At 56.4% G+C, this 22438-nt stretch overlaps 9 protein-coding genes across 9 annotated transcripts; 5 read left to right on the top strand and 4 right to left on the bottom strand.

Annotated features, from left to right (window-relative positions):
• Nucleotides 1-93: 93 nt before the first annotated feature.
• On the top strand, nucleotides 94-1673 carry BZA70DRAFT_275688 (uncharacterized protein). Its single transcript, XM_064912193.1, has 2 exons — nucleotides 94-409; nucleotides 462-1673. Exons 1-2 carry the CDS (start codon nucleotides 315-317, stop codon nucleotides 1597-1599), a joined length of 1233 nt encoding a protein of 410 aa, XP_064769135.1. The 5' UTR covers nucleotides 94-314; the 3' UTR covers nucleotides 1600-1673.
• Nucleotides 1674-1685: 12 nt separating this feature from the next.
• BZA70DRAFT_123822 (uncharacterized protein) lies at nucleotides 1686-3671 on the bottom strand. The gene has a single exon (XM_064909523.1). The coding sequence runs from the start codon at nucleotides 3394-3396 to the stop codon at nucleotides 1756-1758; it is 1641 nt and encodes a 546-aa protein (XP_064769134.1). The 5' UTR covers nucleotides 3397-3671; the 3' UTR covers nucleotides 1686-1755.
• Nucleotides 3672-3676: 5 nt separating this feature from the next.
• Nucleotides 3677-6225, bottom strand: BZA70DRAFT_123768 (glycoside hydrolase superfamily). Its single transcript, XM_064909521.1, has 2 exons — nucleotides 4402-6225; nucleotides 3677-4351 (listed from the first exon to the last, which is right to left on the bottom strand). Exons 1-2 carry the CDS (start codon nucleotides 5974-5976, stop codon nucleotides 3866-3868), a joined length of 2061 nt encoding a protein of 686 aa, XP_064769133.1. The 5' UTR covers nucleotides 5977-6225; the 3' UTR covers nucleotides 3677-3865.
• A 249-nt stretch (nucleotides 6226-6474) lies between these two features.
• On the bottom strand, nucleotides 6475-7809 carry BZA70DRAFT_237135 (uncharacterized protein; the record flags this gene model as incomplete). Its single annotated transcript, XM_064910404.1, has 2 exons — nucleotides 6475-7432; nucleotides 7493-7809. The coding sequence occupies 2 exons, from the start codon at nucleotides 7807-7809 to the stop codon at nucleotides 6475-6477; spliced, it is 1275 nt and encodes a 424-aa protein (XP_064769132.1).
• Nucleotides 7810-8312: 503 nt separating this feature from the next.
• BZA70DRAFT_123788 (uncharacterized protein) lies at nucleotides 8313-10328 on the top strand. The gene has a single exon (XM_064909522.1). The coding sequence runs from the start codon at nucleotides 8757-8759 to the stop codon at nucleotides 10122-10124; it is 1368 nt and encodes a 455-aa protein (XP_064769131.1). The 5' UTR covers nucleotides 8313-8756; the 3' UTR covers nucleotides 10125-10328.
• A 1295-nt stretch (nucleotides 10329-11623) lies between these two features.
• BZA70DRAFT_298900 (cytosine-purine permease) lies at nucleotides 11624-13335 on the top strand (the record flags this gene model as incomplete). The annotated part of the gene is made up of 2 exons (XM_064914634.1): nucleotides 11624-11738; nucleotides 11798-13335. The coding sequence occupies 2 exons, from the start codon at nucleotides 11624-11626 to the stop codon at nucleotides 13333-13335; spliced, it is 1653 nt and encodes a 550-aa protein (XP_064769130.1).
• A 1006-nt stretch (nucleotides 13336-14341) lies between these two features.
• On the top strand, nucleotides 14342-15469 carry BZA70DRAFT_236673 (uncharacterized protein; the record flags this gene model as incomplete). The annotated part of the gene is made up of 1 exon (XM_064910386.1): nucleotides 14342-15469. One exon carries the CDS (start codon nucleotides 14342-14344, stop codon nucleotides 15467-15469), a length of 1128 nt encoding a protein of 375 aa, XP_064769129.1.
• Nucleotides 15470-15656: 187 nt separating this feature from the next.
• BZA70DRAFT_275678 (uncharacterized protein) lies at nucleotides 15657-19044 on the top strand. The gene is given in 4 exon segments (XM_064912192.1): nucleotides 15657-16263; nucleotides 16347-16453; nucleotides 16520-18635; nucleotides 18648-19044. 4 exon segments carry the CDS (start codon nucleotides 16027-16029, stop codon nucleotides 18912-18914), a joined length of 2727 nt encoding a protein of 908 aa, XP_064769128.1. The 5' UTR covers nucleotides 15657-16026; the 3' UTR covers nucleotides 18915-19044.
• On the bottom strand, nucleotides 19045-20881 carry BZA70DRAFT_275674 (uncharacterized protein). The gene has a single exon (XM_064912191.1). It carries the CDS (start codon nucleotides 20781-20783, stop codon nucleotides 19191-19193), a length of 1593 nt encoding a protein of 530 aa, XP_064769127.1. The 5' UTR covers nucleotides 20784-20881; the 3' UTR covers nucleotides 19045-19190.
• Between the last annotated feature and the right edge of the window lie 1557 nt (nucleotides 20882-22438).

Raw genomic sequence — 22438 nt, 5'->3', positions numbered from 1 at the left:
GCTGTCAACCGGCGTCAAAAAAGAAAACGGAATCTAGCGCCAGTGCCAGAACAGCAGCAGCCAAGGGACCCAGTGCTCCAGCACACGCATCATTCTATATCACCACCTTCCCTTTCATTTTCATCTTTTTGATTCCACACACGCTCCTTTTTTTCACTGTCGGCTTTTATTCTGCGTGCTTTTATTCTTTGCTGTTGCTCGTTTTTTTTTGTTGGAAGCCGACTCTTCGCTCGTTATTGTGTTGGGCTTATTTACGGGATCATATATATATCAGTATCAACAGCAGCAGCAGCAGCAGCAGCAGCAGCGGCATAATGAACCCGACCACGTCTTTCTCTAAAACTGCGCTCGTCAGCGTCTTCCTCTCTTTTATCGCCTGTGGACTCGCGGATCAGACCTTCTTCAACTTGTACGTCTCTCCTCCTCTCTCTTCCTCTCGACTCTGACTGACGTGACTGCAGCGGCGACTCCTACACCTCGACCGCGTTCTCGATCCACTCGACACTGCCCTCGTCCAACAACCCGTTCGGCAACCCGTCGTTCGACAGCAGCTACGCGACCAACGGCATCAACTGGCTCAAGTACCTCGGCGCAGACTTCAACTCGTCGTCCTACATATTCTACAACCTCGCCGTCGCGGGCGCGACGATCGACAACAACGTCACCTACGTCCGCGAGAAATACGACTCCTTCGTGCTCCAGGTGTCAAACACTTTCCTGCCCTACCTCGCCCCCGGCCGCGTCGGCGCGGAAAACAGCAACACCCAATACGTCTCCTGGGACCCAGACTCCACCACCGCAACCATCTGGTTCGGCATCAACGACGTCCTGACGACGTACCAATCCCACCCAACCTCGGCCTCGCGCGTCTCTCTCTACGCGTCGATGATGGTCTCGTACTGGTCCGCGGTCGAGACCCTGTACGCCTCCGGCCTCCGCCGGTTCGTCATCATGACCGTCCCCGCGCTCGACCGGAAACCGAACCTGACCGCGGCGCAGCGCGCGGTCGCAAAGGCCGCGATCGAGGAGTATAACCTCCTGCTGACCTCCCACGCGCGCCGCTTCGCCTCCAACCACGCAGGCGACGGCGTCGCGCTCGCGGTCGTGGACATGTACCCGGTTCTCGACTACGTCGTCTCAAACTACAAAACCCTGGGCTTCGACGTCCAGGACGAGTACTGCCAGGCCTACATCTCCGGCGTGCCGTTCGCGGATACGTGGTACACGGCCTGTCCCTACCCGGCGAGCAAGTACGTCTTCATCAACTCCGTCCACGTCACCTCCGGCGTGCACAAGTTGTTTGCCGAGTACGTCGCCGTCCAGCTCGAGGCCGCGCTCGGCTTGCCTGTGGGCGGTACGAACGACGAACAAGCCCAGGCGTCCGCGTTCGCGGCCGACGTGAGTTCTTCTGCGTCGGTCTCCGCGACGGCGAGTACGGCCACCACGACCGTCACCGCCGTCGCGATGTATGTCGAGCAGGAGGTGGAGGAGGATTCTGCGTCCGAGACGACGACGTCGATCACTGCTGCTGCGACGACGGCGCTGGATGTCGCGGAACTGGTCAAGCCGTACGGACTGATCCGCGTCGGCGAGTCATAAACTTGCTCTTACTTTACACATTCTTTACTGCCTTTCTGTTGTTATATATAGACTTCTTCGTGAGTTACTGTGGGTAGATATTAGATATTAATTCATTATTCAAACACACATCCTACTCCTTCCAAAAATATAATACACATGCATCATCATCTATCATCAAAAAACAGTAAACGGCACCACATCCTCCACCCACATCAACCAAGGCCGCCACTCCTCCGCCCCGAGATACAGCCGACAGATCGCAGTCACATCAGCCTTCACCCGCTCCTCCTGCCACCACGCGCCCAGCAACGACACCACCGCCAGGAAATGCACAAAGATCACCAGCGCGACCGATTCCCGCGCCCGCAGCCGCCGGTGGAATTCCTCAGACAGCAAAAACGGCCAGGTGAAGACGTACTTGCGCAGCTCGGCCGGGCGCGAGTGCCGGAACGCAGTCACGAGTTGGGAAAGCAGGTGGATCGCGGGGAGGTAGCAGTCGAGCTCGAGCTGGCTGGCTCGACACCGCTCGGACGTGAGCGCGACGAGACTCGCGAGCGCGGGCGCGTCCTGCGTGCCGCCGGGGGATGCGTTCGCGAGCGAGTTGAAGTCGATCCCAAACAGCGACTGCAGATCGAGTCCCGTGCGCAACGTCTGCATCTCATGCACGACCGTGCGGATCCCCAGCAAAATCGGCAGCCAGCGATCAATCGAGATAATCACGAAATCGGCAGCATTATCGACCAGCGCCGAGAGGTCGTCCGAATTCGGCTCCTTGACGTTGCCGCTCTCGTCGCGCTCTTTGAAAGCAAACGACTGGATCGCGATTAAACTGCCGGCGACCGTCATCGCCTCGAGATTTCCTGGACCGCGGGGACCCATGATTGCTGCGCGGAAGGTCTCGAGCGCGCGCTGGCGGTACCAGATCTCTGCGCGTTCAAAGTACAGAGCGCGTTCTTTCTCCGCCGAGGAGGTCGACACCGATCTCTGCATGCCCGCAACAGTGCTGCCATTACAATTACTCCCATTCGTAGTCTCGCGCGCGCGCTCCTGCAGGAACCGCATGTGGGTAGACGCGATAGTGAGGATGGCGTACATGAGAAACTCGTGGCCGAACGCGATCCGCGGGATCTGGACCAGCCATAGGTCGCCGTCGGTGCGGTCGGTGAATGTCGGTGCGGTGACGGTGAGGAAGTGGTGGAGCAGCTCGAGTTGCGCCATGTGTAGTTTTGAGAACTCGGCGTCGGCGAGGTCGGCTTGTTGTTGTTGCTGTTGTTGCTGCTGTTGCTGCTGTTGCTGCTGCTGCTGTTGTTGGACTAGGAGTTGGCGATGGGTATCAATGACCGGAGCAGGCGACACCGGCGATCCAGATTCCGCTTTACACACCCCCCGCTGCTGAAACCCCGCCGCGCTCTCTCCCGGACTCGCACCCGCCGAGGCCGTCTGGAGATAATCGCACCTGATGCCGTGCTTGATGCAATTATAGCACTGCGGTTTTTCCTCGTTGCACTTAATCCGCCTGCGCTTGCAGTTGCCGCAGCCCATGCGGGACTTGACGTGGGACTTGCGCGGGCGGATGATGCGGTTTGGGTGGGCTGTTGATGATGTCGGGGTGGATGTTGACGAGGCCGGGGAGGAGGCGTGGAGGAGCGCGGTGGTGGGGTCTGTGGAGTTGTCCATTTCTGCGTATTGCTGCTGCTGTGGAGAGTGCAGTGCAGAGGGATGATTCAAGAGCGCGGTGACGGGCGTGAGCTGGGGTGGTGGTGAGAAGTGGTTATTGGCGGACAGAGGCGAGAGCGAGTCGGCAGGGCCAGGCATGCTCGACACAGCCGCGCATATAAAAGAGCAAGTGCTTCAACCGCACCACACACAACAGCAAGTAAAGAAAAAAGAGTGTGGTTTAGTTGGAAGAGAACGTGGAGAGCAGCAGACGGGGAGCGAAGAGAACAGGAACACGATGGAGGATCGGGATATTCGAGGCCGGGTAAGTCGGGAAAGCAGCGGTGTTGTCTTCTTATTGCGATGAATAGATAGCTTAAAACTATAGATATAACAGTAGATATAACTAAAGAGACGAAGAGATGAAGAAGTAATCCGTCGTATTCGTACTCTGAATCAAAACCGCTCCCGGGTGGCTTTTGAGTCATCCCGTCGCTGTCGAGTCGAGTCGAGATAAGCATAACTGGATACCATTAACTACAAGTAACAAACTAAACTACACTATAGAATACAAACACTTTATAATAGTATAAACACATATAACAGTATAAACACATAAACAGCACAACTAATAACTCTCCAACAACCCCAGCGACAAGAAATCAGGCGTCCCCGTCGTCGCCGAACAATTGAACGTCCGCTTATTCGCCTGCTCCGGCAAGATCCCCGCCGCCAGCCCGCGCTCATACGACCACTGCGTCGCGTCCGCGGTCTCGGCCTTCCAGGTCCAGTACATGAATCCCCAGCCGCCGTTGCTTTCGAACGCAGTCATCTGCGCCTCGGCGCTCATTAGTAGGTACTCTTTGTACGGGTCGTCGTAGTCTTCTGGCGCGACGTTGGTGTAGTTGCAGTAGCAGTTTGGCGTGGTTGGGCATGATGCGGTTAGGACTTGGGATGACACGTCGGTTACGTTCATCGTGCCTTCCCAGCGCGAACCGACGCCGACGTTGTTGAGGTAGAGCAGACAGTCGGTGTCGGCCTGTGACCATTCACCCACGAACGTCGGACCGTGGCCTGTATCCGTGTCCACAGACACCTTCATCTCGCTCGACCACTGCAAGAGTTAGTATAGCACGACAGAAAGTAAACAGAGAGACAACTCACAGTGTTGCAGATATAGTTGATCTTTGCCGAGTGCGTCATGGCAATCAAGCCTACGTCGAAAATAAGATACTGATGCACATCAAGCACCATCCCCGGATAATCGTCCTCAGGAAAAACCCCCTTCCACGACGCCACGCCTCTAAACCCATCGCCAAAGACAATGTAGTTTTCAAACCCGGCGTCGCGGACAGTCTTGTACGCCTTCTTGGTCCAGTTGATAACCGTCGTGGCATTCAGCGTCATCATATTCGGCTCGTTCACGAGCCCGTACACAGTCACAATGTTCTTGTACCGGTCCTGCGCAAAGAACGTCGCTAGTTTCTCGTGCATCTCTAACGTAAGCTCGCCGTACTCGGTCCCGTCGGTGCCGTTCAGCCAGTTGATCGCGCCCTGCCGACCAGAGTGGTTCCAGCCGTTTGCGTTTCCGGGCACAGAGTGCAGATCGACGTTTACCCGCAAGCCGTACTTGCGCGCCCACTCGATGCCGCGCAAGAGGTACCGCCAGCTGACTTTCTCGAGATACGGGTCGCCGTCGAGATTGTTGACGGCCCAGTACGGATACGGGATGCGGACATGGTCGAGGCCCGCGGCGGCGATGTCAGCGAACGTGGACTCGGTGATGAAGGTCGCGTAGTGCTTCTCGATCGTGGACTGCAGATCGTCGCCTAGTTTCTCAGAAAGCGTGTACTCGTCAATAATGCCTTCGTCGAGATCGTACTTTTCAAAGAACGAAGGGGTGATGAACGGCTCGAGGATAAGCCAGCCGCCGATGTTGACGCCGCGCATAGGACGCGTGTCGTAGCCAAAGCTGTCAGACAGAGCGGGCACGTCGTCGTTCGGGGCCGCGCTGTCGTCCCAGGACGAGTTGAGACCGATGATGGGCAGACCGCCGACGGTGTCGTTTGTGAAGGTGGTGTTGAAGTCTGTGGTCTCGTACCAGGTCGAGACGTCGAGGACGGTGCCGACGGCGTAGGAGGGGGTGCCGGAGGAGGTGGAGGTGGAGGAGGGAGAGGAGGAGGTGGAGGTGGATGAGGAGGAGGGGGAGGAGGAAGAGGAGGAGGAAGAAGAGGAGGAGGAGGAGGAGGAGGAGTGAGGTTTGATGATGAGAAGACCAACAGGGACGAGCACGGCGGCAAGGATGATTATGGCAGCAGCTGCTGCGACAATGATAATCTTGCGGGTACGCGTCGAGGAGGAGCCAGAGGCAGTGGGCGACGCGAGAGGTTTCTCATTGTACACGACATCGCGTTTCGGACGCGAGATAACAGAATCGACGCGGTGCGGATTAGACGGAGCAGCTTCAGGCGAGCCAAAGACGGCGACGAGGTTGCGGGAGGAGGCGGGGCTGGGCGAGGGGTTGGTCGGAGAGGAGGCGATGGGATAGGAGGAGGAGCGCCAGCTGTTGTGGTTTGTGGAGGAGCGTGAGCGCGGGGGGTACTGCTGGAGGGCAGGGTGGACGGTGTATGTCTGGTCGCGGGCGGCGTAGGGGTCGTTGTCGAAGGAGAGGGCGTGGAAGTAGTTGTCGGTCTCCGAGTCCGAGTCGGAGAGGAAACGGGGGGAGTGTGGGGTGGACATGAGAGATGAGATGAAGTGAAGAGAAGAAGAGGAGAAGAAGAGAAGGAGAAGAAGAAGAGCAAGAGCAGCAGTAATCTCAACAACAACAACAACAAGAACAACAACAACTACTACTTCAACAACAGTATAGGAAGAAGAGAAGAGGAAGATGGGACGATGCGGTGGAGACCAAAGCGATCAACACAAAATGCGCTAGTCCCAAACAGGCAACGGCCTCTGCTTTGGGCTTTCGGCAAATTCATAATTTCTCGACTTGGCTTTTGTCTTTGTTCTTCTTCTTCTTCTTCTTCTTCTTTTCTGCTGCTGTTGTTGTTGTTGTAGCTGTTGCTGTTCTTCCGTTCTTCATCATCTTCATCTTCATCTTCATCATCGCATCTGTTCTCACGCGTGCCGACGCGTGTTCAGCACACTCATTCATCACACCGTCGTGCGTCAGCCGCACCCCTCTCCAGCCACCACACTCAGCCACCTCCACACCAGCCACTATTACATAATCGCTTACTCGTTGCACGCCGCCCCGACAGCGCCTCCGAGCAGCGGCCCGTCGCGCTCGACAGCAATCACCAGTCGCTTGTTCCACCGCCGGCCGAGCAGGTTCGCAAACTCCTGCACGCGCGCCCGGAACCCGGCGTACTTCTCAATCACGGAGCCCGTCACCGCGACAACCACCTCGCTGCCCGCGCCGCCGGTCTCGCCGCCGGGGGTTTCCGGCGGAAGCACCGCCAGCGTCACCGCGACCAGCGCGGCAGCAATCACCGCCGCTGCGCGACACGACACCGCGTAGAACACCGACCGCATCGCGCGTACTTCCGCTATTGATACAGTCCCGCCCACGCGCGCAAGCAGCTGCTGCCGCGCAAACGCAACGTCCAGCGCGCCTTCCACCACCGACATCGTCTCCGCGTCGAGTCCATATATCCGCCCAAGGCCCGTTGCTGCTTCTTCTTGCCCATTTCTCTTTCTGAGCACTCGATCGCGCACTATCCTTCGCGCAATCTCGGGCATGTACCGCCCCGAACACATCATCTCCAGCGGCTGAAACCCCGGGATCTCGTTCTCGGCATCGACCTCGTCGTCCCATCGCGTGCGCGGCAGGACGCCCGCGCCAAACAGCGACAGCTCGGTGTTGATAACACAGTCCGAGCACCGCTCGATCTCGCGCGGATCGCACCGCATGAGGCGTTCTTCGTCCAGCACTGTGCTCGGCACTAAAACAGACGCGTTCACGCCCGTGCCCACGATCAGTCCGATCTTGGTCCGGCGGGGATCGACGTTGAGATGAGAGAGCAGGACCGCAACCGCGTCGTTGACTACCGCCCGCAGACGCACTTCGAGACCGACTGCGGCGCAGCTGTCTTCGAACAGCGTCTTTAGATCAAGCCCGATAATGTCCTGGCTGATGGCCGTAAATCCTTTGCCCATGCTCAGTATCTTGCCTGTATTGACCGAGTGCGACCTATCATCAAACGCATTAGCCTCTTCCTTCTCTCATCTCATCCTCCAAATCTGCACATACTCTAACGGAAAACTCCACGTCAACCCAATATCAACCACCCCCGGATCTATCCACCCACTACCCCGCGACACCGCAACCACGCCCTCCAACTGACTCGCTATCCACAAAAAGAAACTCCGGCCGTCTAAATTCCGTATCGCCTCGTCGAGCGCATGCCCCGTCTGGTACAAAATCTCTCGTGTGCTGCTCTCGTTGCTGTTGGTGGTGAACCGCACGACCGCGATCCGCAGATTCGACCCGCCCACGTCCAACGCGACAAACGTGCCGCGCTCGCACCCACGCGGCATAGCATGCACATAAGCCGGCAACATCGTCATCGAAAGCCACGCCTGCTGCTGCTGGTGTTGTGGTGTTGTTCGCGTAGGAGTAGAGGCAGAGCTCAAAGCCGCGCGCATGGAGTCTGCGAGACTCTTGACGAGCCCGTCGAGCGCGGTCGAGGAGATCGACTGCGTGAGCAGGTCGAGGTCTGTCTTGTCTTTGTCCTCGTCTTCTGGATCTGGCTGGGGTGGTGTATGCTGCATCGTGTGGGGGGTGGAAAGAGAGAGAGAACAGAGAGAGGAGGAACGCGGGAGAAACAAAGAGTTTGTTTGTATTTAGAGCAGAGCGGATTCGAAATCCACGCAGAGCCACGCGTGCACCGCAGTGGCTGTTGTTGTGCTGATTGTTGTGTTGTGTTGTAGTTTGTAGTGTTTGTAGTTGTATTGTTATTGATGTTATAGAGGTCGTTGATAAGTCAGTGCAGGGATACTGTACTGTATCTGATCTGACGTTAGTTATCGGATAAGCAGATCAGCTTATTACCTACTCTTCTCTTCCTCTACGTAGTTATAACACTACAGCAACAGCAACAGCAACAACAACAGTTCAATCAACTACAGAACTACAACACTGTCCTCGTCTGACGACTTCCTGACTGCACTGACGACTTTACTGCTCTGCTCTGTCTGCTTGAGCGGCAAACTCCCAAACCCCGACCTCCTACTCCACACTTCACTCTTCCTCTTCCCCGTCTCCAACGACACTCCTCATCAGACATCACTATCAACACCATCACCATCAACACTACCCACACTCACTCAGCATCACCACCGTGGCAGTGCATGACAGCCTACCCACCCCGTGCTCGCTGCGCAGTCCTCCTGCCCAACAGCAGTCATCCCCCCTCCGCCCACCTCCTCGCCCGCACACTTCCCACGCCCAACTCTCCCAGCGCCACTGGGACTCGCTCTTCCATCTCAATCCGTCGTCTTCATCACCATCTGCGATGACGGTTGCTTCAAATTCCTGTCCGCTGCTGCAACTGCCGACAGAATTACTCGCGCACATCCTCAAAAAAGTCGATGGCCAGAGTCTGATCGCCGTGTCTGAAACTTGCCATCTCCTACACGCCCTCCTCAAACTGCGCGACGACATCTGGCGCGACGCCGCCGTCGAACCCCTCGTCCGGCCGTCGTCCTCGTCTCTCGAAAAGAGCTCACCGTCGACCATCACCGACGACGACTCCCGCAGCCTTTGCGCACCCTACACCTCCCACCGCGAGCTCTACCTCAAACTCCTGCCCTTCACCTGGTTCACCCCCGGGATCTGGCACGGCAACCGCGACCTACACGGCTCGGTCTACGTCTCGCGCTACAACCGCTCGACAGGCCACCTCGAGGCCTACGAGCTCTACTGCGGCTACGACCGCCAGAGCGCGGCCTCGTTCACCGCGAACCTGGCCGCGATCGCGTCGACGCTCGCGCAGACCGAGTGGTCTGTCAATCCGGCGGTGCTGATCCAGAACTTCAATCCGAGCTTGCAGCTGTCGGTCACGCCCGTGCTCAAGTTCACGCCGACGACGACGTACGATAAGCAGTTTGAGATCGAGCAGCCGCGGAGTCCGCGCGGGATGACGACCTCGTTCTTTCATGCCGCGAGACTTAGTCCGGACAGGGTGTTTTACTCGCAAATGAGTGTGTGGCCGCCGCAGCGCATCCCGGCGCCAGAGCGGACGCGAAATGAGAGTCCGACGGGGTTCAGAGGACAGGTGGTGGTCAACAACATTATCAACAAATACACAAACAGCAGTAGTAGTAGTAGCAGCAGCAGCGGCAGCAAAGGCGCGGTGTGCTGCGAACACATATTCCGACTCCGGCGGTGGATCTCGTTTGTGCACGCGGACGCCTACGGGGTGATTATGGGCGAGCGCGTGGAGACAGTCGCGCGACTGCAGCCCGAACTATACACGCCAGACGCGGAGCACAGTCTTCGCGGGCTGTGGGTCGGCGACTACGACTCGCACGGCGGCGAGTTCATCCTCTTCCACCAAGACGAGTCGGACAAGAACCGATTAGAAGCAATCAAATTGACCGGGGACGCGAACGTTCCGCGCGGGGAGGTTACGTTTGTGGTCGATGATTTGTCGCATGTCGAGCGGGTTGCTACGGAGCCGGAGTGGCCGGGTGCGCGGATTGTTGCCGCGCGAGGACATACGGCGATGCTTAATTTTGTGAATGGGACGTTTTCGCCGACGCAGCTGATTATAGTGAATGAGAACTTGGTGGCGCATTATTGGATTAATCTGTATAGGATCATGATGTACCGGCGGGTGAACGTGGACGATTTGCTGGCGGGCGGGAGTGGGTTGGTGTGATGTAATTGATTTTGATTATGATATCATGAGATTATGTAAAGAGGAAAGTTCGGGTCGGTTAGAGAAGCGAGGAGACGATAGACGAAGAGAAGAGAAGAAGAAGTAGCGGCCGGCGTCGGCGCGCGCGCGGGAGAAGAGGAGGAGAGAGTTAAGGTGGGCGTGGAAGTGGAGTGGAAGTTGAGGATGGGGAAGAGGAGATACGAGGATTGTATGAAGTGCAGTTTGACATTTCATTTACGTTTCATGTGTTTTTTTTTCCCAAGACTATAGACAGCTACTAGACAGCTAGTAGACACAGACAGCAGACAGCAACTAGACAGAGAATAGAAGGAGAAAGAGTCATCTGTCGAGTGTTGAGAGCAGGATTAGATTCGATGGCGCAGGATTCTGACAACGTCATCGGCAGCCATGGAGCCGAGTGGTGTGAAGTCAGCAGAGAAGAGAACAACAGAAAAGAAAACACGAGATTGTTTACTTATCGGCGATAATGCGGAGTATCTTCTTATCAACACAGCTCAGTCCATGGTCATGCAGTATCAGTGTCAGTGTGAGATAAGAGAAGAACGGGGGCAGACCAGGAGAGGAGAGAAGAAGAGTTGGCACGGACAAGCACCGACGCCGGCTTTGTCCGATGATACGCGGTGCGGGGGTCCAGAAGCTCAGACGAGAGATAGAGATAGTGGGTGAGTAGTAGTAGTGGGTAGAGTAGATAGAAGTAAGGGTCCCTGCAGTCCTTGTCTTCTTCCATCTCTTCTATCTCTCTATTCTCTAATATTAACACCCTGACAGGAGTCATAAGCCATCCATATAGTCAGAAAGAGCCGAGACGGGAGGGCCGACAGAGCAGCGCAGGGAGCGCAGAGGTGCAGGATGGCGTAGGCGCAGGACGTGGACCAGGCGGGATGTCGGCCAACCGACGAGAGCTGTTCGGCGTATTTACTGAGCTTGAGTTTACAAATCGCGCACGGGCTCGGCTTTAGAGGAGATGTGAAGTAGATGCTGTGAATAGTTGTAGATGATGATGATGATATATACAACAACTACTCACTATTCTACACTATCTATCTATTCTACAATACATCGGATATCTGCATCTGATCTACATCACCACCACTCCCTATCTCTTATGTGACACAAGTGCTACACAAAATAAAGTTAAAACCTTACTCCAACCCAAACCTCAGCTCGTGCGCCACCTCTTATCGCGAGCTATCAGCCCTCCTCGCGCGCTATCTCGGCTTTGCCGCACTCTTATTCGACGCTGATCCTCTCGGTCGGGTCTTCCAGCGTGGCGCCGCCATCTGGCAGCCACCCGACGAGCTTAACGTTTGACTGGAGATGGCCGGTTTGATCGTGTATTCGTCTTGGCCGTCGCGGTCTTGGTATCGTGTAGCGTTTCTTATCGCTCGTAGTTCTTCTATATAACCTTCTTACCTTGCCGCTTCTCCTCTCTGCTCTTCTCCTCTTCTCTCCACCTCTCTTCTCCCCTCATACCCCCCATGGACTCCCCGGAACCAAAACAGGTCCAAGCTGAGACCAGCTCCTCCGCTTGGTCTCGTCTCCTCAAGCGATGTGAGCTCGAGTCTGCTAACGAAGGCAGAAACTCCAACGCCGGTATGTCATACTCTCTTCTCTCTCCTTCTCTCTCTGCTCACCTACTCACCCTCTCTCAGACCTCGACCCCATCCCCGTCTCCAAACGCACATGGCGCACCCACAACTTCGTCATGTACTGGATCTCAGACAACTTCTCGCCCTCCGGCTTCCGTAACGCGGCCTCGCTCATGGAAGTCGGCATGTCTTGGCGCGACTCCCTTCTCTGCATCACCTTCGCCCAGCTCATCTGCGCCGGCGTCATCTGCCTCAACGGTGTCTTTGGCTCGACCTACCACGTCAACTTTTCGATCCAGTCCCGCGCTTCGTTCGGATACTACCTCTCCTACCTCATGATCATCATGCGCATGATCGTCGGCATCTTCTGGTACGGCATTCAGTCCTACACCGGAGCCGAGTGCGTCCGCTCGATCCTCTACGCGCTCTGGCCCTCCTTCCGCAACGTCTCAAACACCATGGCCGCGAACGCAAACATCGACACCCAGATGATGACCGCCTACGTCATCTACTTTGTCATCATCCTCCCCGTCCACTTTGTCTCCATGAAAAACCTCCGCTACCTCTTCACCATCAAGGCCATCACCACCCCCATCATCGGCTTCGCCATCATGGGCTGGACCGTCGCAAAGTGCAACTCCTCCGAGCTCTGGGCCCAGACATCCACCCTCAAGGGCTCCGCTCTCGGCTGGGCTTTCATGTCGGGCATGTACGCAAACATCGGCACCTGGTCCACCCTTGCCGTCAACGTGCCTGATTTCACCCGCTACGCAAAGTCAAACGGATCCGCCTACATCACCCTCTTTGTCCTCCCCGCCACCGGCTGCCTCGTCTCCTTCTTCGGCGTCGTCGTCGCCCAGGGCTCCCGGATCCTCTACAACGAGATTCTCTGGGACCCCTTGCTTTTCATCGACCGCTGGACCTCGAAAGGTGGTCGCGCGGCCGCGTTCTTCTGCGCGTTCTTCTTCCTCATCTCCCAGATCGGTGTGAACATCGCCGCGAACTCCGTCTCGGCCGCAAACGATCTCAACTGCTTGTTTCCCAAGTACATCAACATCCGCCGCGGCCAGATCATCGTCGCTTTCATCGGTTCCTGGGCTCTCACCCCCTGGAACATTCTCACCGGCGCGCCTGCCTTCCTGAGTTTCATGTCCGGCTACTCCGTCTGGCTCGGCCCGCTCGTCGGCGTCCTGCTCTCGGACTTTTACTTTGTCCACAAGAAGAAGTACAACGTCTGGGAGATGTACGACAAGCACGGCATCTACCGGTACAACAAGTACGGCTTCAACTGGCGCGCGTTCATCGCCTTCTTCATCGGCTGGGTGCCCTTACTCCCGGGCTTCATCCCGACCGTCAACGACTCCGTCACTGTCTCGGCCGGCGTCACGCATCTCTACAACCTCGGCTACTTCTACGGCGTCGGCGCCGCGTGTCTGTCGTACTATGTCATCTGCAGGTTCTGGCCTGCGCAGGAGACGTATGTCGAGACCGCTGTCTACCCGGACTCGGATATCGTTATTGACGCTGTGGATGAGGATGGATCGGAGGAGTATGGAAGAGAGCAGATTATCGCCGATCCGAACGAGAAGAAGTCTTTTTAGATGATGTTGTTTTCTCTTTTTTTTTTAGTCTTTGTCGCTTTTGCTCTGCTTCTGTTCTTTGTCTGTAGTACATAGGTCGTTTTTACACAGATAGAATTAGATTTCTTTCTCTTCCTATATCTATGAATTCATATCGTGTAATAGCATTCATATCTCTAGTAGAGACGGGGTCCAATATATTTTTCATATTGTGAGAATATTTCATACTTTATCGGACATTGAAGTCAGTGCGTGACTCATGAGTCAAGATAGCGTGTGGTTGCTCTGATCTGACGATAGCAGGGCAGAAGATGTTCCTTTCTTATAAGTAGTTCTTGAAAGTAGCTACTCAAGAGCTTAGCCAAAGCCAAGGAAGCTTACCACTTCTTATCTCCTAGAAGAAGAAACATCGTCAACATATCATTCATCTTGAAGAGATCACGTGAAGATACAGTAAGAAGACAATGGAACAAAGCAGACGATTGTTTATTTGACGACAGGATCGCGTGAGAGCTAGAAATTGCTTACACGATGCAGAGGTCTGGACGGTGAGTATCTGATTAGTATCCTGATCTGTTGATGGTCAATACGGTGGGTTGGATGAGAGAAGTGGTGATGGTGGACGATTGCTCTGCTCTCACTATCTGCTCTGCTCTCCTACTCTACTCTTCTACTCTTCTCTACTGCTCTTCTCTTCTCTCTGCTCCTCACGCGATTCTCATCAGATCTTCCTCGACATTCCCATCAACTCCCCGAGTCATCCTCGCGAGTATTCAGGTCAGCTTATCGAGTGGTGCAAGATCACATCATCCGCGCTACTCCCAATCCAGCAACTCGCCTTCCCAATCCAGCCTAGCGCCCCTCCACCTCCTCAACTTCTTCCTGCACAGAGTCGATTGCGCAATCGCGGGCGCTGCCTGATGCTCGCCGATAAAACCTGCTCGTCTGCGCTTTCTCTGTTCTGCTCTGTTCCTGTGCCTGTTATCTATCTGCCTCTGCATCTACTTCTGCATCTATATCCACCACAATGTCAAACTCATTCGCGACCATCCAGTCCATCGCCGCGTCCACCTTCCGCAAGACGCGCGACGACTCCACCACCGTCGAGAAAGACAAAGACGGCCGTCTCGTGCTCGCCGGCGATGCCTTCCAGGAGGCCTCCTATCCCAAGTACCTCCCCACATGGGACACAACCGAGCACTACGGCCCGCTCACGCCCTTTGACTTTGTCGACCCCGGCACCAGAGCCGACCCCGCGCTGCCCAACCTGTTCCCCGAAAACGGCAGCCAGCAGGTCAAGCGCCTGACTCCCAAGTTTGGCACCGAGGTCCGCGGCGTGCAGCTCTCGTCGCTCACCTCGGCCGGCCGCGACGAGCTCGCGCGTCTCGTCGCCGAGCGTGGCGTCGTCGTCTTCCGCGACCAGGACCTCGCCGACCAGTCGATCGAGGACGCGATCAAGTTCTCGTCCCACTTTGGCCGGAACCACATCCACCCCACCTCGGGCGCGCCCAAGGGCTTCCCCGAGGTCCATCTCGTGTACCGCTCCAAGAACGACTCGGTCTACGACTCCTTCTTCCAGGACCACATCTCCTCGATCGCATGGCACTCCGACGTCTCCTACGAGCTCCAGCCCCCCGGCGTCACCTTCCTCGCCATGCTCGACGGGCCCGAAACCGGCGGCGACACCATCTTCGCCGACACCACCGAGGCCTACAACCGTCTCTCGCCCGCCTTCCGCGAGTTCCTCGGCACCCTCGAGGTCCTGCACTCCGGCGTCGCGCAGGCGCAGTCCTCGCGCGCGCAGGGCGGCATCGTCCGCCGCGAGCCCGTCGAGACCTTCCACCCTCTTGTCCGCGAGCACCCCGTCACGGGCAAGAAGTCGCTCTACGTCAACCCCCAGTTCTCGCGCTACATCAAGGGACTCAAGCGCGAGGAGTCCGACGCGCTGCTCAACTTCCTCTACGACTTTATCAGCAAGAGCTCGGATATCCAGGTGCGCGCGTCGTGGGAGTCAAAGTCTGTTGTTGTCTGGGATAACAGACGGACTGTGCATTCTGCGCTGTTGGACTGGGAGTCTGGCGAGAGACGTCATGCGTTCAGACTGACGCCTCAGGCTGAGCCTCCTACTTATTCTTTTGCGAAGAAGGCGGAGTAAGTTCAGAGAGATGTAAAAGTTGTTAATGTTTGATAATTTAGGAGTTTGGTTGTTGTTTAATGAAGTCATTTATCATCTAAATTTATCTGTAGTGGATATCCTCTCCTTAACAGTAGAGAAAGGCATAATCATCACATAATGTCTTACATAATCAACTCTATAAAAACTCTATTCAAGATATTTACTTCGCCGAGAGTCCCGTCGAGCGCCGCTGCCGACATCGCCCTCCGATTACGGGCCTGGCAACGACTCCGGATCTGAATTGTTTACTCTGCGCTGCTTTAGGAATACATACGAGCTCTTTGTTTTGTTTGGCGCGTGGTAATTGCTGAGGACTCAGGCTCGCGTGCAAGAGAAGGAGGGGATACTACTCCCGGTTGGGCTTATCTGTTTTCTCTTCTTCTGTCTTATCGGTGTACGCTTCGATAGCTTCACCACACACGCTTCAGCGACGCGACGGTGTTTGTCGACGTCTAGTCTAGAGCTCCTGCTAGAACCCGGACACTCGACTGCTCATCCCCCCCGGCGCATGAACTCCCTGATCACCACGTCCACCAATGTCTGAAAACAGACAATACCCCCCACCACCAACCTCCTCCTCTCCCCACCACCAATCCCGCTCTCTCCCTCCCCCTCCTCCTCCTCCGCCGCCCTCCGCCGGCGCCTCAACCCCCGGCTCCAAACGCGGCTTCAGCAGCGACGAAGGCGACATGGCGTCCGCGTCGCCCGAGGACTCTGCCGCTGCTGCCGCGCGGTTACGAAAGATTGCCTGTGTCGAGTGTCGTCAGCAAAAGGTGCGTTTTTTTCTTTCCATTTACTATTTCTCCCTTCCTTATGTTTGCTGTGAAAGATGGGAGTGACTGACGGTTGGGGGTAGGTTAAATGCGACGCATATGAACGGTCGCCTGATATCTGCACGCGGTGCCAAAAACGCGGGCTACAATGCTCGATCCAGACAAGTTTCAAACGAACCTACAAAAGAGCGTAAGCCTCTCTCTCCCCTCCCCTCCCCCCTCACTCTTACAACAGCGAGCTAATGCTTCAAGGCAGACGTCTGGCGGCGGTGGAGAAAGAAGTCGAAGAACTTCGACGGTCGCTTGAGGCGCAGAATTCAGATAAAGATATGGTTTCGCGCACGTTGCTTGACCTCGCGCGGGGGAAGTCTGAGGCGGCTGCTGCTGCGGCGGCGGCGGCGGCGGCAGAGGCTGCTACTGCCGAAGGAACAGCATCGTCGTCAACAGCGACAGCAGCTGTAGCGGCGGCGGCGTCTGCTGCGCCGGTGACAATGGCAGGTGCACCGGACAGCACTGTGAATGGGATTATCATGCCTAATCTACAATCAGAACCCCTGAACCCCAACGGCTCGTCATCAAGTATCAGACGCCCGCCGTCACCGCCTGCTGCTGACCAGATCTCATCAAATCAGCAACTTCACCAGCGACAAATAATCACCTCGCGCACACTCAACGGCTTCACAGTCACGCGCGAGCAAATCCAAGGCCTCTTTCTCGAATACGAAACCCATTACCATCCCTACCTCCCCGTCCTCGACCTCTCGCGCGGGCCGGACCACGTCTACCAAAAATCCGATCTGCTGTTCTGGGTCGTTCTCGAGACCGCCTCGCGGATCTACTCCGACGTCGCGCTCTTCCCGATCCTCTCTGCAAAAGTCAAAGAGCTCGTGTCCCGCCAGCTTAATCTGCCCATGCGCTCGGCCTACGACGTGCAGGCGATCCTCATCTTCACGCTCTGGCCTCCGCCCGCGGGCTCGCTCAACTCGGACCCGTGCTGGCACTCGTGCGGACTCGCGATGTTCAACGCCGTCAAACTAGGCCTGCACATCCCCGGCAAGACGCAGGACTTTGGCCGCGTGAAAGTCAGTCCGCAGTACTCGGAGACGCAGGCACAAGCAAAGACCTGGGTCGCCTGCAACATTGTCTCGCAGCTGCTGTCGATGGCGCTCGGGTACCCCACGTTCTCAATGTACAACTGGTCGACCAACAGCGCGCTCCAGCCAGACTCGTTCATGGTGCTCCCGCCCGAGCTGCGGACGCAGTTACGGCTCGCGATGTTCAACGACCGCGCGGTGAAGTTACTTAGCCAGGACGTGCGGGATCCGTGCGGGAACGTGGACTCGTTCACGCGAAGGACGGTGATTCGCGTGCTGGCACAGGAATTAGATCAGATGGAGGCCACGCTCGATCTCGCGTCGAATATCAGTAAGCTACTCCTTCACGTCGCGCGCACTCAGCTGTACGCCTACGCGTTTCTAAACTACGAAGACGGTCCGGAGGACAACAACAACAACAACGTCAGCAGCGACGACGCAAACGCCGACGCGCGCGCAGAAAACGTCAAAGACCTGATGAAAGCCTACGAGACCTCGATCCGCACGATCGCATTCGTCGAAAAGACAATGGACGAAAGCATAACCGCCGACGGCAGTTTCTCAAAACTGCTCTACCTGCCGCTCTACCTCCAGCTCGACATTGTGCTCGCCGCGTTTGTCATTCTCAAGCTGCAGTTTTCGAAACTGGCCGAGTTGCTCGACACGAACTCGGGGAAACGGCATTTCGCGAGCGCGATTGCGATTATGCGCAAATCGTCAGTCAAGGAGAATGACTTTCCGATCCGCGTGTCGACAATCATGTTCCAGCTCTGGAAACTGCATTCCAAAGACCGCGCCGACGCGATCCGCGACGGCGGGCGCCCGAAATACGTGTCCCCCAAACTCAAGCTCGTCTCGCGAATGGCGCCCTCCGTGCTCTTCGACTCCATCTGGGTCTGGCGCGAGCGCTACGGCACGTTCCAAGTGCTCCCCGCGGGCCCGGGACAAGCGCCCCAGCACCCGTTCTCGACGCATCTGCAGTACCAGCACCAGCGGCAGCAGCAGACTTCGCAGGCGTCGGTCGGGAGCGCGAATAGCGGGGGGCAGTCGAAGATCACGTCGCCGCGGTTGCGGGAGAAGTTGACGAGCGATGGGCCGCAGTTGAAGAATACGAGGGGGGTTATTGCGTTGTTGGATAATACTAATTTGACTCACGGGCCGACGTTTGAGCAGCAGAATTCGCCGCTGCCGCCGCCTATGTTGGCGACTGACTCGTCAGAGACCGTCACCTCTAGCGGAATCTATGCCGCTGCAACTCAGCAGCAGCAACAACAACAACAACAACAACAACAACAACAACAAATCACAGGCTACCCACCCCCCTCCTCCACAGCAGGAACAATCCTCCCACTCCCATCAATGGGCACAGACGAGCTCGTAAACTACCTCGACAACGAAGCCGTCGCGTTCGACCACCTCTACCTCGATTGGCAGGAGATGGGCGTGCTCTGGGACGACATGTCCTCTATCTTTATCGAGTCCGGGATCGGTGTCGGAGAGGCGGAGGCGAGGGCGCCGGATGAGATGCCGGCGGGGGAGCATGTTAGTGTGGGGTGATTCATGTTGTTTTTGTGGTGGTTGTAGCATTTGGTTATGATTTCTTACGTTCTTTGAAGTCTCACAGCTCGCGAGACCGTCAGAATTGTTCTACATTGGCAAGAGGTGCATAAGTGAGAAGCTATAGATATATAATCAGAAAAACCTATGATACACGCGATAAAATAACGACACAACGGAATAAATAATAAAAAATAGCCACAAATGTTTAAAACTTTACACATGAAGAAAGAACGATGCAACACAAAACACAAGCAAAGGATAAGTCACCAGAAATCAGCGGTTCTCTGGCATGCCGTACATATTGTACGCGTGACATTCCTTCCACGCGTCGCCCATCTCGGTCGCGTTGTAATCCTTTGGATATCTGATCATCAAACCCCGGGACTCGACGCCGCCGCTCGCGCGGAAGAGGTACGAGATGAGGGTATTGAGGTATAGCCACGACATGACGCCCTTGCGGACGTGCACGCGGTCTTTGAACACGCCGGTATGGCCGGTGACGACGCGCGCCCAGTCAAAGACCTCGATGTCTTCTGCGTACGCGAGCGCGCGCGACGTGCGGTCCATATCGTAGAGCATCAGGTCCTGCTCGCCTTCCTCGCGGTGGACGGTCAGCGCGCGATACAAGATCCGTGAGTCCTGGCCGAAGATGCTGCGGAGGTGGGTGATGAACTGGCGCTGGCGCGCGAGGAAGTACCGCAGCTCCGGCCAGGTGAGCGAGCGCGCGACGGCTTCTTCGACGCCCATGGCGGGGTCGTGCTGTTTGCGCTGCTTGCCGAGCGTGACTTGGTCCCAGAGACCGGATTGGTACATGATCAGGTCGGGCGCGACGCCGTCTTGGCCGATGACGTCGGGGAGGGTGCTCTTGAACAGTTTGTTGTATCTGTCCTCGAACGTGATGTACTTCATTCCCGGCTGCCACCACCACAGCGGGCGGTAGGCGGTGTAGGACGCGAGATGCCAGTGGTAGAGGGTGAAGTTGAGGTACGGCACGTTGCAGAACGCGGTAGTGTGTTTGCGGTTGCCGAGCTGCATCTCGAACCCGAGTTCCTCGCAAAAGTACATGATCATGTACCGATCGACCGAGTCCGCGAGGAACAGCACGCGCTTATGCCGCAGCCACTGCAGCCGCCAGTTGAGCGTCCGCAGCGTGCTGTTGTCGGTCGCCGTCATCGCCGCGGGGGCGTCTTGCAACTTGCGCAGCAGCGTCGATTGGCGCACGAGATCGAGCATCCACGAGTGCGGGGCCTGCTTGACGATCTCGGAGTCGGGCGTGTTGTTTGCAATCAGATCCGGATCGGCGTCGAGAGTCTCGGCCGCGACCGACCCGAGATTGGTCGCGTAGTCGGGGTCGGGCAGGGTCGAGATGATGTCGTCGTAGAGCGGGACGTACACGGACAAGTGGTAGTCTTCGGGCGCGTGGAGGTATCCGGGCATTTTGTAGGCATCCTCGCAGATCACGTTGAGATCGACGGCGTCTTCCTCTTCGAGCGCCTCTTCGCCGTCGCCGGAGCTGGACACGGCCGCGAGGACAGAGTGCAGGAGGTCGTGCGCGGTGTCTTTGAGTCCGGAGGCGGTGGAGATGATTGACTGCTTCCAGGTAGATTCCTCGAGATCAGACTCCTGGGCATCGAGCTTGCTACTCGAGCCCGTGGAGACGGCGGAGGGTGCTGAGGTCTGGGGGTCGGATGACGAGACGACGGAGGCGATAGGGGCCGGTGGATTTGAGGCGGATTTGTCGAGTGGGCGGACGGTATTGCGTGGGTCGGACTGCTTGCCGAGACTGGAGGCGATGATGAGCGAGAACAGGCATCCGGCGATGACACAGAGGACGAGCACGGAGCGAAGCTGAGCTATGCGTGCCATGATGTGCAGGGAGAGAGGAGAGGAGAGGAGAGGAGAGGAGAGGAGTCAGAGCAGAAGGAGAGGAGTCAGAGCAGAACAAAGAGAAGCACAAGAGGAGAAAGAGGAAGACAACCGAGGGCGGGAAGGAGGCCGGCGTTGAACCTGACAGGCGAGGGCAGAGGCGAGGCCGGTAGGTTTTCCATCTGCAGGCAGAGCAAAGAAACAACCTAAAACCGCAGCAGCAGCAGCAGCGCACGGTCGAACGCGTCCTGGTGCTGTGCCGCCGCTGCTGCTGCTTCTACTCAGCTACGCTGCCCACAGGAGTTCTACAGCCAGTCGTACCAGGGCCGAACGGCATAGCCCCGGACTAGCAGTTAAAGTTGGATATAGTGCGCAAACAGCGGATACAAGCTGTTTAGATTGGCCCTGGCTGATGCGGATAGATTGCACAGTTATGTAAGCTGGCTGCAAAGTCAAGAAGCGAGGCGCGACGCGGGGCATCTCCACATGCGCAGTCCGGATGGCGCGCGTGTTTGCGAGTCCGCAGCGCACCGCAGCCGCGCCGGTGTAAAAGCAAAAGTGTGAAAAGGCAATAAGGTGTCGGGTGGATCAGGGCGGTGGAATGGTATGGCAGGGGCGAGCGAAAAGAGTAAGAGAATACTCCGAAGGGAAATGAAGAGAGCAGCCTGCTGGAGAGGAGAAGCAACTCGTCACAGATCCGCGGGCGGTTTGTTACCTGAGCCGCCGTTTGTACGTAACCGGACGTGGCTGCAGCCGTTGGTCTGATCGCTCTGTTTAGCTCTGTTTAGCTCTGTTTAGCTCTGCTTAGCTCTGCTTAGCTCTGCTTAGCTCTGTTCAGTCTCTTTGGCTCCACCGTTGAGCCAACGTCTCGACTCCCGCTGCTGCTGCACAACTCAATCAGGGGCTGCGCAAACTTTGTTCGGCGCAGGTCCGAGACTCAGCGAGGGGTTCGAGACTCAGTGAGCAGGCTTTGAGAGGAGAGGTAGAATATTAGACAAGATCAGACAGATTACAACAAGCTCGAGGATGTAGAAATGAGTCTTAATTGCCGATGAAATACGGTGGAGCACACCACGAAGACGTCGTGCGCATCCTCTCGAAACCGGACGAATCGACAGCACACCAACTCACGACCTGCAACGGCCCAACGGCTGGTTGTGACCGACCGCATAATTGTCTCTCCTTTCATCTCACCTTTTCCGTCTGGTGATTTGCTGCTGTTTACATATATTTATGTGGCTACCTCGGTCTTCACCAGCAAAGCCAATTTTAGACTGCGACTCTACTATTCCTCCTCTTCGTCTTTTATAAATACTAATAGCAATCTCTCCTAACTACACATCTCTTCTCGGAAAATAACGCGCCACAATCGACCTCTCTCCCGACGTCTTCTGCTCGCCGGGACCGGCCGGTGACTACCCGTTTATCTCCAGTTATGCAGTCCGTCTGCTGCATGCTGCTGCATATATCACTCCTCCTGCTGCTGCGTGCATCCCGCGTCAGTATGTGCAGCTCCTCCAGATCCCCATCTTTCATCCACCCCATCACCGTAGAAAACAAACCACGTTCATCATCTCAAAGCAAACCAGATTAGTCGTATGCAGGGCGCAACAAAATAAATATGAATATACAACCTGCTTAACGATCTATATTGA

The sequence above is a fragment of the Myxozyma melibiosi genome (genome assembly GCF_037950935.1).
Source record: "Myxozyma melibiosi strain Phaff 52-87 chromosome Unknown BZA70scaffold_3, whole genome shotgun sequence".
Lineage (NCBI taxonomy): Eukaryota > Fungi > Ascomycota > Lipomycetes > Lipomycetales > Lipomycetaceae > Myxozyma > Myxozyma melibiosi.
Note: the sequence above shows the minus strand (reverse complement) of the source record. Positions and strands in the feature narration are given on the sequence as shown.